Source organism: Vidua macroura, chromosome 6 (assembly GCF_024509145.1).
Source record: "Vidua macroura isolate BioBank_ID:100142 chromosome 6, ASM2450914v1, whole genome shotgun sequence".
Classification (NCBI taxonomy): domain Eukaryota; kingdom Metazoa; phylum Chordata; class Aves; order Passeriformes; family Viduidae; genus Vidua; species Vidua macroura.
Window position 1 is genome coordinate 31,711,101 of NC_071576.1, and position 14,543 is coordinate 31,725,643.

The 14,543-nt window shown below is 35.0% G+C and overlaps 2 protein-coding genes across 2 annotated transcripts in view; one reads left to right on the plus strand and one right to left on the minus strand.

Moving 5' to 3' along the window:
- The window catches only part of RYR3 (ryanodine receptor 3), a 197,651-nt gene extending 195,462 nt beyond the window's left edge, over positions 1-2,189 (plus strand). Inside the window, exons 103-104 of the mRNA XM_053979767.1 lie at positions 1,241-1,292; positions 2,094-2,189. Of these exons, the coding sequence (XP_053835742.1) occupies positions 1,241-1,292; positions 2,094-2,189 (148 nt within the window). The remainder of the gene's footprint in view (positions 1-1,240; positions 1,293-2,093) is intronic.
- Positions 285-14,543, minus strand: part of AVEN (apoptosis and caspase activation inhibitor) — an 89,553-nt gene continuing 75,294 nt past the window's right edge. Inside the window, exons 4-7 of the mRNA XM_053980682.1 lie at positions 9,592-9,662; positions 6,056-6,151; positions 4,159-4,519; positions 285-3,549 (exon numbers count right to left, since the gene is read on the minus strand). Of these exons, the coding sequence (XP_053836657.1) occupies positions 3,431-3,549; positions 4,159-4,519; positions 6,056-6,151; positions 9,592-9,662 (647 nt within the window). The 3' untranslated portion in view covers positions 285-3,430. The remainder of the gene's footprint in view (positions 3,550-4,158; positions 4,520-6,055; positions 6,152-9,591; positions 9,663-14,543) is intronic.

Here is a 14,543-nt window from a genome sequence, read left to right on the forward strand (position 1 = left end):
TTTGGTTGTGACTACTGGTGGCTTGGTAATGTTGATGAGACCATAGAAAATTGGCTTCAATTTGATAAAAAAGAAAACCCAAACCAAAACAAAGCAAATAAAGGCACTTCTAGAAAGTTCTTCAAAGATAAACTCCAAAAAATAATTAACTCCATTCCTATAGTTCTTTAATGACAGTGGATCATTTTGAAACCTTGAAGCACTCAGGAGCTGTACATGTTTAGACTATACCAAACTCCCAAGAGAGTGCTCTTCCACTTTCATTAGTAAATATAGAGCAGACCTAAGAGGATATTAAAAAATTTATTCTTGTTGCATTAGTTACTCATACCACAAAGATAATTAATTATACAAGCATTGCACGAGAATGAAAGAAGAAGCTGGTGAAATCTTATAGCAATCTGGCTTTGGAATACTGCATCTGAACTTTAAATTAAAAAAATATCAATTGCTAAATGTGATGCAAATTTCTATTAATATCCATAGTTTTACCAGTCTACAACATCCAAGCTTTTCTTACTAAATCAAATTCCTTAGTTGTTACATGGGAACTTATAATTCACCTTAAATTAAAAATGGCCATTTTCTTCATAATAAAATATATAGTGAACAATCTTTTTACCCAGGTTACCCTTTTATTAGAAATTGTTAAAATCAGTGTACTTTCCTTCCTTCGCAATGAAAGCACATAACCTCAAATTCACTGCACTGAAACTGACCAACCATGAGTAGTATTACCTCTAAACAGACCACAGCTGGTTCTTTACAGTTTTCCTAATTAGTTGAAGCTCTCAACATTTGACTGAGCTCAGGTGTTGGGGAAGGATAGGCTCCGCCTATGAGCTGTATAGCAGCAGTGCTCAGAACTCCTGGTACAGCTCAGTATTTGCCACACTTCTCATGCAGTAGCCATAGTAACCTCTTCCAAGGTGACATGCTGGATCATATGTGCTCAGAATTTGGCATATGCCTAATTCAGGTATTGCTCCTCACACTGAAACGAAGGAAATGCTAAACTGCATTTTTCTACTTCTATAGATTTTTTTTTTACATCTTAGCACTTTCACAGAAGACATGCTTCAGGACAGAATTTTTTCCCTTAAATTAAGCACTTTAGATGCCTAGCAGTGTCATTGCTTTGCTGGTTGGCATAATCTTCGTCACATACCACAGACTAGAAAAGGTCAGGCAGAGATACAATGTTTCCTGCATTAATACCCACTTCATGTGCTTGTTTCAGGTTCTTCTTAATGTATCTAATTAACAAGGATGAAACTGAGCATACTGGCCAGGTGAGTAGAAAATAAAATTTAAGAAAAACCATTAAGCTTATCTTTCAACAATTTTATCTTCTCAAGCCTTGTAGCTGTGTACCAGCAGGTGGAACTGATGTACCACTGAGAAGTGTGGATGATGCCACTCTCCCCAAGAGGCTACTGCCAGCAAAAGGAAAGAAAGGCTAAAACAAAAGGGAGGGGGAGAATGCTGCACTGTGCTATTTCACCCAGCAGTGAACTCTGTCAGAAGTCAGTTAGTAGTAATCTTACTGTCATCCTATCTCTGAAAAGAAAATCACAAATGCACCAGGTGTAGCTTATTCCCAAAAGGATTAAGCAGTTAAGCTACTATAGTGATAGTCAAAATCTATATATGTGTAGATAGATAGGTATTTGGGTGACCATATGTTTAGCATTGTTAGGCCCTAAAGGCAAATAAATAAGAAAATAACTAGAACTTAATTTTATCTTTTCACTAAGAAGCTCTTAGGCAAATGCTACAGAAGTACCTTTGTTTTCCTTTCAAAGTAAAACACATTTGCTTATATACAAATTTGTCAACAGATTTGCTCTGATATAAATAGATTGATTAATTTATGCTTGGATATTTTACTAATAGAGCATAAACTTCAATAGTACTGAATTAGATAAGTATAAAACTTTTATAAACATTATTGAGTTACAATCTTTTGAGTTCCAGCATCTTTACAATTCTACTCCATGGTAGCAGGCACAGTATGTGGTTATTGTTAAAAGTTTATCTACATCACTAACTGCACAGTGACTGGTAAAATAAATACTCTTTCTCATTTTCAGGAATCATTTGTGTGGAAGATGTACCAAGAAAGATGTTGGGATTTTTTCCCGGCAGGAGACTGCTTCCGAAAACAGTATGAGGATCAACTTGGCTAATATAACAAAAGAAATGATTTATTCATGAACTGCTAAGATCCAGTATACAAAAAAAAAAAAAAAATCTGTTCTTTTCACGGCATAATTTCACAGCTTGTATTCGCTTTAAATGTCTTCAAAGTTCAAGACACACATAAAATTTGACACTATTTCAGAGGCTTTTTGTACCTACCACATGTGAAACAGGTCTTTTGTTGGAATTTTAATTAGCAAAAACTATGCCAGATTAACTTAAGCCTTCCAGTTCAAACATGGCCTAAAATTATAACAACTTTTTAACTACATCATTAACCTGGTGTTTGACAGTACAGTTGAAAGGGCTAAAAGGCATCTTAATTGCACATCTGACATTGAAGAACTTGAACATCAGAGACCGTACCTCAGAAAAAATAGTTCAAGTAACTGCTGTCCAGTTTTTCCCCACAGTATTTGCTAGTGAATGTATTAAGGTAGTTTGAAAAGCTTTAAGCAGTTAAAAAGAAATCATTTTCAAACACTTTGTCAACCTTGAAACATTAAAGTGCCTTAAAACCTCTGTAGACATAGCTATGCAAACTTTTTGTTAGTGTTCTAGATGAACAGACCCATTAACTGTATTGCTTTTCTGTCTTTCTGTATCAAATTGCACTTAAAGTTTGTTTATATACTACCTTCAATAACAGCTTATTAGATACTGCTGTTAAAAGACATACACTGTATCAAAATGAACACAATTTAAATCTTAGGCCAAAATAAAACAATGCTCTATGGTCACCTGCAAGTAGAAGTTGCTAGGATTATGCTTTTTTTTTTTTTCTTCTAATAAAAAGTGCCCACTGCAATAAAGTATTATAAACCAAATATAACTGTTGCTGTCATCTTTCCCATTTTTCTACAATATTGTTTTATGACAATGGTAACTAAAAACACATATAGTCATTGCTCATCCACAGCTTTATTTTAAGGACTATATAGAGCAAGTACAAGCTGAAATAACTTCTCTTTCTGCACTGTAGCCTGCTTCTTTAGCAAAGAAAACTCTAACTTCATCACAAATTTTAGACCTTTCTAATAATATCATTAGTCTTCAACAATTTTCAATCTTTTCTAAATTAATTTTGGTTGCACAAAATTTTAAGTGCCGGCAAAGAAAAACAGGCATTTCGCATACAGAGAAAAGAAATAACAAGGAGATAAAGAAAGATTCAAGTTTCCACATAATGTTTGCTATATTCAATTATTCATATGAGGAAATCTGAGCTTCAGGCGATCATGCTGTCCAGCCAGTCTTCAAGCTCTTCTTCAGTAACATCTTTAGATGTACTTTGCTGCTGCTGTGATGATGTGCTCTTCTCTTCAGGCATATCTACTTTTAAAGGCTCTAGAGAAGCAAAAACAAGAACACTGAATATCTAGAAACAAATCCATATTACCTCTGTCCTGCATTGTTTTGCTTTTAATGCACAACTGACTGTATTTAAACACAATCTCTCCTTCTCGAAGAACAGCAAGTCATATTCCAAAAATAGTTTCCATGCTAAACTTCATTTTGTAAAACCAATGCTAGTAAAGTTTGAAAGTGGCATTTAGGAGAAGCCATCAGAAATAGCTGTCAATTCTCCTGTACACTATTAGCACAGTGAATTAAAAGTTGATGAAGTTACACAAATACTTCTTCTCCCCTGCAATAAAATTCCCTAGCAGTACACTTTAAAAAAAAAAAAAAGTTTTTGCTAAATCATAAGCCTAATGCTGTTTTGCAGAGGAATTTCACTTTATGTTTAAAGGGAACTGACAATGGTGAAACTTCAGGTTAGTGAGGACCTAAAACTGAAAATGAACAAATGGGCCAGGACACAGCCCCAGGTAAATGAAATGCAGTGTGACTGATTATTATAGCAGTACTATTGATTGGCTAATCAAAAATTCAAAAACATCAAAATGGAGAGCAGTGGAAATTAAATAAGGTCATGCTGGGGAGAAAACTTACCATTTTCTTTACAATCCATTTTCAAATCTTTCTCAGTTGATATGCTGCAGGATAATGTACCTGATGCAAGTCTATTTTCTGTATTAATGGGAGCCTCTAGATTCAGGAGAAGATCTAGTTCTTCATCCAAATGGTCAGTGTCTTGAATTGATAGTGGATGGACTTTTTGAAATGATTCTCCTGCATTTGCCCTAGAGCCATTTTTACTCCCAGGTTCTGATGGAGCAACAGAATTACCAAGAGGATGGGAGACCAACACAGTTTCACGTTGAGCCAGAGACTGTCGGAACAGCTGCTCTCTCTTCTTCCTATCTTCAAAAATTTTAGATTTCATCTGTGGGACCTCTAGAGGTGTTGATGCCTATAAGTACAAGAAAGGACTTGAGTCCTTATAATGATTATCTATTATTACTATTCTGTCTAATTTGGATTATAATTCATACGTGCTATATTTGATCACTTAAGAAGGTACAGGAAATTTGCACAGAATCGAATTCAGAAGTAGAAGTAAACTAAAGTTATCTTGATACCTTTGCAAAGGCAAATGCAAAATGCAAACTCCTTTTATACCTTATTAGAGAAATGAGATTGTATGCTAACACTGGCACTGACAGAATCATAGAATGGTTTGGTTTGGAAGAGGTCTTAAACATTAGCTGTTCTAAGCTGCCTGCCATGGGCAGGGAACTTTCCACTAATCCAGACTGCTCAAAGTCTCATCCAACCTAGCACTGAACACTTCCAGGGATAGGTAGTCCATAGCTTCTCTAGGAAAGCTGTTCCAGTGCCTCACCACTCTTACAGTCAAGAACTTCTTGAAATCTAATCTAAACCAACCCTCCTTCAGCTGAAAGCTATTTCCTTTGTCCTATCTATACATGCCCATGTGAGAAGTCCCTCTCCAGCTTTGTTCTGTAGGTACTGGGAGGTTCTGGAAGATCTCTCTGGCACCTTCTGTTCTCCAGCATGAAGAGCCCCAACTCTCAGCCTGTCTTCACAGGAGAGGTGCTCCAGCTCTCTGATCAACTTTGTGGCCTTCCTTTGCACTCACTCTAACAGGTCCATGTCTTTCTTGTGCTGGGGACCCCAGAGCTGGATGCAACTCTCCAGGTAGGATCTCACAAGGGCAGAGCACCCAGCAAGAATCACCTCTCCCAACCTGATGGTCAGGTTTCCTTTGAAACATAGCATGCATTGTTGAGTCATGCTGAGCTTTTCATTCACACCCAAAGTCCTTCTCCTTAGGGGCTAGTCTTAATCCATCTGTAAGGGCCATACTTCTCCTTGCCTGGACAAATGGATCCTTTTAAGGTTTGGTTTTTTTTTTTTTTAATATTTAAATCTCACTGGCTCTTTTTCCCTTACATTAGTATTTTCTTTTTCACAGTTTGAAAGAACACTTTATTAATATTGTTGCTATCCTGCCACTGGAGAATAAATGATGTTTTCTTCACCTGTACAATTGACAGTTTTACCTATAAGGATTGATTCATGGAGAAAAGCACGTTTGTTGATAGTAACTATGTAGAAGATTAAATCACAATTAATATACTTAGCAGGAAGAATGTGAAAGCACTTACAAAATCTTGGTGCAAACTTTTAATAGCTGTTGACAAGAGAAGCAAACATTAAAACAGTGCTATCATTCCATGTCAAGCACTCTGATACCTGATTTCAAATCTAATATGCTGAACATCCAGGCATTTTGTTTAAGGCCAAATAGGCACACAAAAATGTGTCAATAAATGTCCTGCATTACATGCCACTTGACATACACATCTAAATGAATGCATTTACTTATATAATACATTCTACTTCTGTCTGAAGACTAATCATTCTTGCACACATTATTTCTCCTAAAATATTTGCATTTTCTTGTGAACTTTCACAGCATTACCTGCACAAGGTCAGCAGCTATATTCAGCCTCAGATGTAGAGGCAATTCCTGAAGGGCCTGGACCAAAGACTGGCAGTCAACAGAAAGTGCAGAGAACTGAAACACAATACAACATATAGTACTCTTGTGAAAAAAAACCACAACCAACCAAACACAAAACCATCCACCAATAAAAACCATCATAATTTTAATGTATTACATTTCCTTGTCACATACATTCAAGAAATCTAATGAAATACACAAACTAATAGTTTAAAATACACTTTTATGAAACAGCTTGGCTAAATAATAACATATAAACACCTAAAATGCATATAATCACTTATGCTTAAAAAACAAGGTATAAATAGAATGCTCCTTAGCCAATACCTTGAAATTCCAAAGTAGGAAATAGTTCAGGAAGTCAACATTGGCATAAGAAGCTTTTCCAACTGAAACATCTTTTGAACTGTGAAGCTTTCATGCAGTGTGAAATGCTATTATTTAATGAGTTGCCACTGTTTCCTAAGCAATCATCCCATGCAGCTCTTGTGTAGCTAAATTTAATGCCTCAACAGAGGCCTTTTCATACTTCCCCATTTTTTCAAATGTTTTCATACTTCCAAAAGCAACAAAGTATATAGTTACAAACACTTCTAAAATGACACTCCAGAAAGATATGCTACTGCTGTTAAATGAGAACTTATTACTGAGACAGGTATTGAAGTTGCCTTTTCTCTTGACCCTTTTTTAAAAAACAAAATTACACAAAATAGACCAGCAATATTTGTGGTTTCGACAGAACAGACCAGATTTCAGTAGTTTTAAAACAGATTTCAAGCTCAGAGTACACATTCACCATGGATAAACTGGCAAAGATAAATCTGATATCCATCATGTATTTTAAAATCTGACAACGAAATGCTTAAGTTCAGTCTAATGCTCTCAGTCTGTATTTTCATGGAAGTAGAGAAGTTGCTTCCAAATCTCACTTGAAGAGACAAAAATTTGTCCCTCTCAATATGATGTAGACTGGCACAGACATTTAGAACAAATACTCATAAATCAGGAGAGTTTTGTGACATATCATAAGAGATTTGTCAAAGAAATTCATACTGTTTCCAAAAGCCAGTCAACACCTTTTAACAGGCTTTTAACACCTGCTTTTAACACCTGCACATGAAGCAAGAATGAACATCAAAGACATAGTGTGTTCTGACAGTATATTTGCAAAATTAAAATAAATTTTTAAAAGAAACAATGCAGTCGATTTAACAGTTTCTTGTATCCAAATTCAGATTCTGGTATCCAGTAATGAGAATAAAAGGACTAAAAAAATATCTGATGTAAGAATTTTTCTTCTGTACTGAGAACTTCATTTTACAATGGATTAGTGATCACCATCAAAGATGATTGACTGGTGAAAGTAACCTCACGAAGTCTTCAGCAAATAATTCATGCTGCCCAGCAATGAACTAGATGTTCAGAAAATACAGTTATTTTGACAGATATTAAGGATCAAATGTAGCTTCTGCACAGTTGCAAAAGACAAGGAAATTGTATGAATCTGGTAACATAAAAAATTCTAAAAGATATAACTGAATAACAAATATTTAAGTGCATTTTGGAAGAGCTATGTATACTTGCAAAAATATTAACATGAATGAACATTGCAAATGAAATTAAAAAAGAGATAGGGAAGAGGAGGAAATGTTGAAAATAAAGGAAAAGGAGTATTTTGAGATATAACGTAATAGAAGAAGGAATTTGATATCTAAGTAGAGAATTCTCCAGAAGTGGTGTTGTAATAAAAAGCAATAGGATCAAAGCAGTACTTAACAGATTATGAACACTTCATGGCACATAGCAATATTTGCTCAAAAAAATTGTAGAGGCATACTTTGTTGCTGGAATTGTCATTTTTTATTGAAAAATCCAAATGACTAATAACTGTTCTTTTTCAATTGCAGACCATGATATGTATGAGACCATGATTTTCATTGCATTTTATCAATATGCAATGGAGCAAATGCAAATCTACTTTTTGTGAAAATGAAAGACAGTACTCTTAATAAATTGAAATTCTGTTATTGTTGATGTCACTGTAACATTTCCATTCCACATTTGAAACTGATGCTTTGCCATTGCTTTCTACAAAAGATAGAGAATGAGAAATGTTTAGTAATTCTGCAACTAGTCTGCTTTATTCTGTTTCCTCATAACCAATTTACTTCAGCTTAAAATTCTCTAATCTTGTATGTAATGTAGGCAGGCAAAGAACTAGAAACAGGTGAGTTAAGAGGCAAAGGCCAGGAATTTGGCAAAGGGTATCTAGGATGAAAATTAGACTTGGATCTGCCTTTTAGGGAAAAGAAAGATGGGTCATAAAAAAAATGAGATACGAGGCTGAAGAGCAGAGACAATGTGAAAAATTAGATAATGCTATGAAACCATCTGGGACAGGATTCTGGATTAAAATAAGAAATCAAAAGAAGAGTAATGGTGACAACATGTAGCTTCAGTCTCCTTACAATGGCTTTAGCCATTCAGGAATTAATTATTGTATTCTAATCACCTAAATGCTAAAATGAAAAGCCTCTGAGGAAATTATGAAAAAATTAATATTTGGGATACTGACATCATCCTGCACACTATGAAAGGAAGAACCGATTAAAAAAATAGTCACTGAAAGCCTGTGTTCCACTGAAGAAACAGGTGATGGTTTAGACAAATGCTGTATTTGGGTTTAGTTCCTCACTTTAATTTGACCTTGCAACTCTAAAATACCTTTAAATAACTCTTTCCATGGAATAATTATTGTAATATTTTAGAAAATAAATAACAAAATTTTAAAATTTGAATTCATGTGGATGTTAAAAGAGTCACTCAAGCAGAGTTCCACAGCAATTTTAAGAAAAGTCTGGAAGACAAAAGCATATATTTTGCAAAAATTTAGGTGACTTGGACGAGGAAGACAGCTGCAGAGATTGAGACACTTTAAGGTATCCTGATAGAGAAAACAGGAGACTTCTACTGCTAAGCTCCTTTTATTCAAGCATAAAGAATTCATATACAAAAAACCTAGTTGGTGTCCTAATTATTTAGAGCATGAAGTTCCAACCAGAGGTTATGAACTGTTATTTTGAAGGAACTGGAATGCTTCACAGTCCGATATATGAATATACTCCTACAGGTTTTGTTATAGTCATTCTATTAAGCACTTTTCTCTTGAATACAGCTGAAAAAGGAAGGCTGAATTCCTGTGTCAGTAAAGCAAAGAGACAGTCCCTTATTTCTCTTCACTGGAGGGCTTTCTTGTTCTGTCCTCCCAACATAAGTTAAAAACTGAGCCTGTGGCTTTGCTTAGTCTTCAGTAGAAAAAAAAAGGAGGAGGCCCAAGGACAAGAGCCTCTAGCATTAGAGAGAAGTCAATAAAAATATACAGAATAAAGAGTGCTATTGTCATATTAATAATTTGTTGCTGAAGGCACAGCTGCCTAGATATTCTGTCCCAGGTGATTATCTATATAAAATCATTTGAATGATAATGCTGTTACCTGTTTATGGCAAATACTTTCTTTATCCCATTCCTTCTCGTCAGCAAATCGAAACTGTGTAAAGGAATCTCCTAAAGAAAAGAAATAAAAAATATATTTATTTAAAAAAAGAATAAAAATGTTTTCTCTGAAGTTCCCAACCCCAAAAAGGTAAATTCAAGAAATAAATCTCACCTCTTATTAGTGCTGCCTGTATTCACAAGATAAAACTTATTTGTGCCTAACTTGTATAGGACTTTTAATCACTTATTGCAGAACAACATTAAAAAGGGGCAACAAATACAAAACTGAATGATGAGGTGTTAGGTACCATGCCAACATGCAAGATTTTTATTCAAAGGTCCAGTTTGGAAAACATACTAGGAATACACACAGTATTCACAGAGTGAATGTCTTATGAACAGCTTTGAAAGTTCCGTAGATAGACTTTCTCTTACCAACATGGAAATATTTCTAAAAATAGATTGTAAATATTCTTTTAAATCACTTTGTACATGCCAAATAAAGACTTTCTGTTGTCTGGTAGCTATATTCTCTCTCTTCCTACTACTCCCTCCTCCAGCACATCACCAGAAAAAGGCACTGAACCCCAAATTCCAATCATATGCAAAAAGGACTGAATTAAAACAAACCTTTCAAAAGGATTAATTAAGTTAAATACATAGTTACAGAATCTTCTAACCTACCATACTCCTTCAAGCCAGTAGAAACTTTTTCTTACTATAAGGGATAGCGGATTGTCCTTTTGCCTGAAATGCAGTATTTTTATTTCATCCCCATCTTATGTTATAAAAGACCTACACATTTATTTACTGAAAAAAACATACAAGAACTCCAGTAACCCTAAAAAATAAGTAAGGTCTGTAACAGAGGAAACATGAAAGATCAGAGTTGCAAGATGATGGCCAAAGGTACAGAGTAAGAGAAATCTAAGATGTTTCTTAGACTGCACTGCAATTTAAGGATAAATAACTTTCAGGAGTTCTCTTAGGAAGAAAAAAAAAAAAAAAAGCCATGCAGAATTATTACATGAAGGAGATGAAATTTGATCCTAAGAATTAGAGAGCTACTAAGTTGGTTAAAGGTCTGGAGTCCCTCTTTTGACAAAAAGCTGAGTGAGCTGGGCCTGTTCAATCTCAAGAAGAGATGACTGAAAGGGGATTTCATCACTGTCTGTCAGTATCTGAAGGGAGGGTGTCAAGATGCTCTCCTTGTGGTACCAAGCAATAGGACAAGAAGCAATGGGTAAAAACTGATGCACAGGAAGTTCCACCAAAACATGAGGAAGACCTTCTTTCCTGTGAGCACTGGAACAGGTTTTCCAGTGGAGTCTCCCTCACTAGTGATATTCAAGAACCATCCGGACACAATGCTGTGCCATGTGCTCTGGGATGACCCTGCTTGAGCAGGGAGGTTGGGCCAGATGATCCACTGTGGTCCCTTCCAACCTGACCCATTCTGGGATCATCTGTAAGTCACTGTGATTTATTTCAGCAGTCAGCTGAGAAGCTACAGCTCTCTCTAAAAGAGAATGAATGCCCTAGAGGAAATTTTCAATGGCTTTACCAACAATTGATCAGCTAGCTTTCATTTGGCTCTCGACATCCTAACTGCCATTCATACCTTTGATGATTCCTGAATCATGCCCTTAATCCTGCAGACAAAATCTGAACATATAATCTGCCTTCCCCAAAATTACTTGTTTTACATTGTCTGCCTGTCCCACTGGAAGTGCAACCTTCTAGTAGTTTTACTCAATAGCCAGCAAGCATCAGCTGGCTTCTGTTTTGCAAAAAAAATGAATAAGCAGCAAAATGGTATAGTAATTGGGCTATTTCTTTGCCAAATAATGAGAAACGAGAGATCTAATCATCCTTCCGGTAAAATTTAAAGTTTATTGGCCGTGAATTTTAATTTTTTTTTTTTAATATCTAAAGTGCACTTCTAGTTTATTGCATTTCATGTATGGTGATTGGGTATGCAAATATAGACATATGCTAATAACACTAAGTATCTGGCACACCCACCATAATCATTTTCAGAACCGTTACAGCAAGAAAGTGACCTTCTCAGCTGAATATTTGTATAAATATTTAAGGCCATTACCATGTCCAGCTTGAATAAGTATTTCTTTATTTTCAACTGCTTTATCTAACATGGCTCAGCAGGATTGTGCTGATATAAAACCTTGCCTGATCAGCTATGTTTTGGTTTACTTTCAGTGTCTCCAGAGATTACTGTGTTGAAAATAGCCATTACCAAACAGTACAAGTGCCACTGATTAAAAATAAGCACTGAAATTAACAATTAGATATCTAATAAGGTGGCTAATTTTACAAATGTTCAATTCATACAATAAAACACCAGGCTTTTTCTAGGGATGCTCAGCAGTGTGGAAAAATAAGACCCTATATCTTTATGCATCTATCTGCACATGCAAACACTTAACTTGAGCACTCACAGCTGTCTCACTACTGACAAAGGCACCTCTCCATTCATTGCACAAGAGGAAATAAATGCCTCTGTTTCAAAATATCTAGAGTACTGCTAATACATAATAACTAATTCTGAAAACCAAAGAAATAAAAATATTAATCTCCTGATTTAAAAATGGGTATGAAAATGTGAAAATTAAAGTTTTAACAGCTCATATTTTAAAGGCTCTATTTAGTTACATTTGCAAAGAAGTCCTACCAAAACCAAAATGGTCCTCAAAGTCTTCCTACTACTAGAACAAAGGCAGAGGTACTTCCTTCCAATATTCCCAAAAGTGCTCTAGTTATTACTCACACTGCTTCAAGAAAGAAATAGGTTTCTCTACTCTTATAAAAGAGTAAAATTAAACTAAAGGATTAGTTAAATGCTTTCAGTATCTGAGAATGATCAGATGTAAAGTAGTTAAATCAACCTACTTCATCTGGAAAATCCACTGGGGTCAAAAACTGGTTTATGACTGTCCACACTCACAAAGTTGGTAATCACGGATCCTCGGTTTGATATTGTATTGCTGAATTAAAGAATATGACCTAAACTGTAGTTTAATTAGGCTCTTTATGGATGTTAACAAAGCATGCATTTCAAATGGAAAAGCATAACTACAATTCACAGTAGCATATTTAATGCAAATTATGTCAATGAGAATGTTAGTCTAACCAATTATCTTTTCACAAGTTCCTTTACCCTGAAAATAACCTCCTTTTATTCCATGAATAGTAATCAAACCACTTGCAATAACTCTTGAGTTACTTTCAACATAAAAACATATTTTTTTTTCTTGAGAATAAGTATTATGTTACCTACAAGTATCATTTGGCCTTCAACTAAAGAGTAGCTGAAAATAATGCATTCAAGTAAACCTTACACATGGTCTTTATTAACAGTCACGATAAGCAAATATTAAACAATACTATTTATTGTTTAAAATGTGTAATTATTATGAAAATGGCAGAACTAAACTACCTTGCTTTCCTACCACTCGAATATATCATAAAGCTAAATAAATTTATTTAAGTAAAAGGTATCTTTCAGTTTTTCATTATCCCAAATATCTTTTCCTACAAGTATTCTTTAAATAGCAGAATCAAAACACATCCTACCTGTAATCTATAGTAAATATTTTCTCATTTGTGAAATTTAAAGTCTAAAAATAGAAAAAAATGGAAGAAAACCAGTTTTCAGCAGGAAAACTTCTATTAGTGGAATGACTTTGTTAATTTAAAACCTCTCTCAATCATATAAAACATTACTGAAGACAGAGGAAAAATACTCTGTAGTCTTAGAGATGAAATTGGAGGATAAGAATAGCAAGGAATTAACATGATCCTTCTAAGATTGCCATGGCTGTAAAGAAGTGCTGCAAGTGCAAATATTATACTCTAAATCCACTTTTTAATCATAATCTCTCTTTTAGCCCCCTTTGGCTACTGAAAGGTGCTATAAGGTTTCCCCAGAGTCTTCTCTTCCTCAGGCTGAAATCCCCCAACTCTTTCAAGCTTATCTCCATAGAAGACTGATAGCAAGGATATTCGTAGCCTGCACAGCAAACTATACAGGATATTTGTAATCAGATTCCAAAAGAACAATATTCTAAACTATTTCCCTGGCATAACTATGCAACATTAGTCGTCATATTTTAAAACAAAAACATCTGACCAAATAGCAGGATTATCTGACCAAGGCTAAATGATGTCTTCAAAATTTAAAATGTGTCACAGAGAAAGGAGTGAGAAGGAAGGATCTCTTGAAATCAATGCTGGTTCTGGAACAAAGAGTATCTGTTCAGGAGGAACAGAACTAATTTAACACATAAAGGAACTGCAGCCTATTGAAATCAAAGACAGATACCAAATTTTTTCAAATGAGAAGCAGGGTGAAGCCAACAAATACCAAAATACACAATGATTCAAAAAGAAAAAACTGCAAAACCACACACAAAAAAAAATCCCAGGAAACAAATCTCCTTATTATAAAACTAATGCAGAGGCTAACAAGAGTCAGGAAAACCAAACAAATAAATTTATACCAAAAGAGGTTCAGAAAAACAAACAGTAGTACACTTGCTTCTTTATGAATGCCAGGTGACTAAGAAATATGACAGAAGGAACAGGAATGGCTTTAAAGCTTTAAAGACCCAAATGACAGCTCAAGGATACTGGGAACAGTGAAAGGGAAACTACGGAAGACTATGCAACATCAGCTCAATGTGTTTGATGGACAAAGTAGAAACTATCAGAAATGTAATGGCTCTGCAGATAAATACAGTATTTTGGGGAAGGCATGTGGAGTTCTGCTGCGTGATCTAAGACAACTTCTTGAAAGAGGCAAAATATCATGCAAATAAGCAGGATCTAGTTCATACAATTTACATGCACTTCCAAAAGCTCTCACTGACATCCCACTCCCTTTCCCACCCAAGACTTCAGAGCAGCAAAAAAGAGGAGGCTTTGTATGAA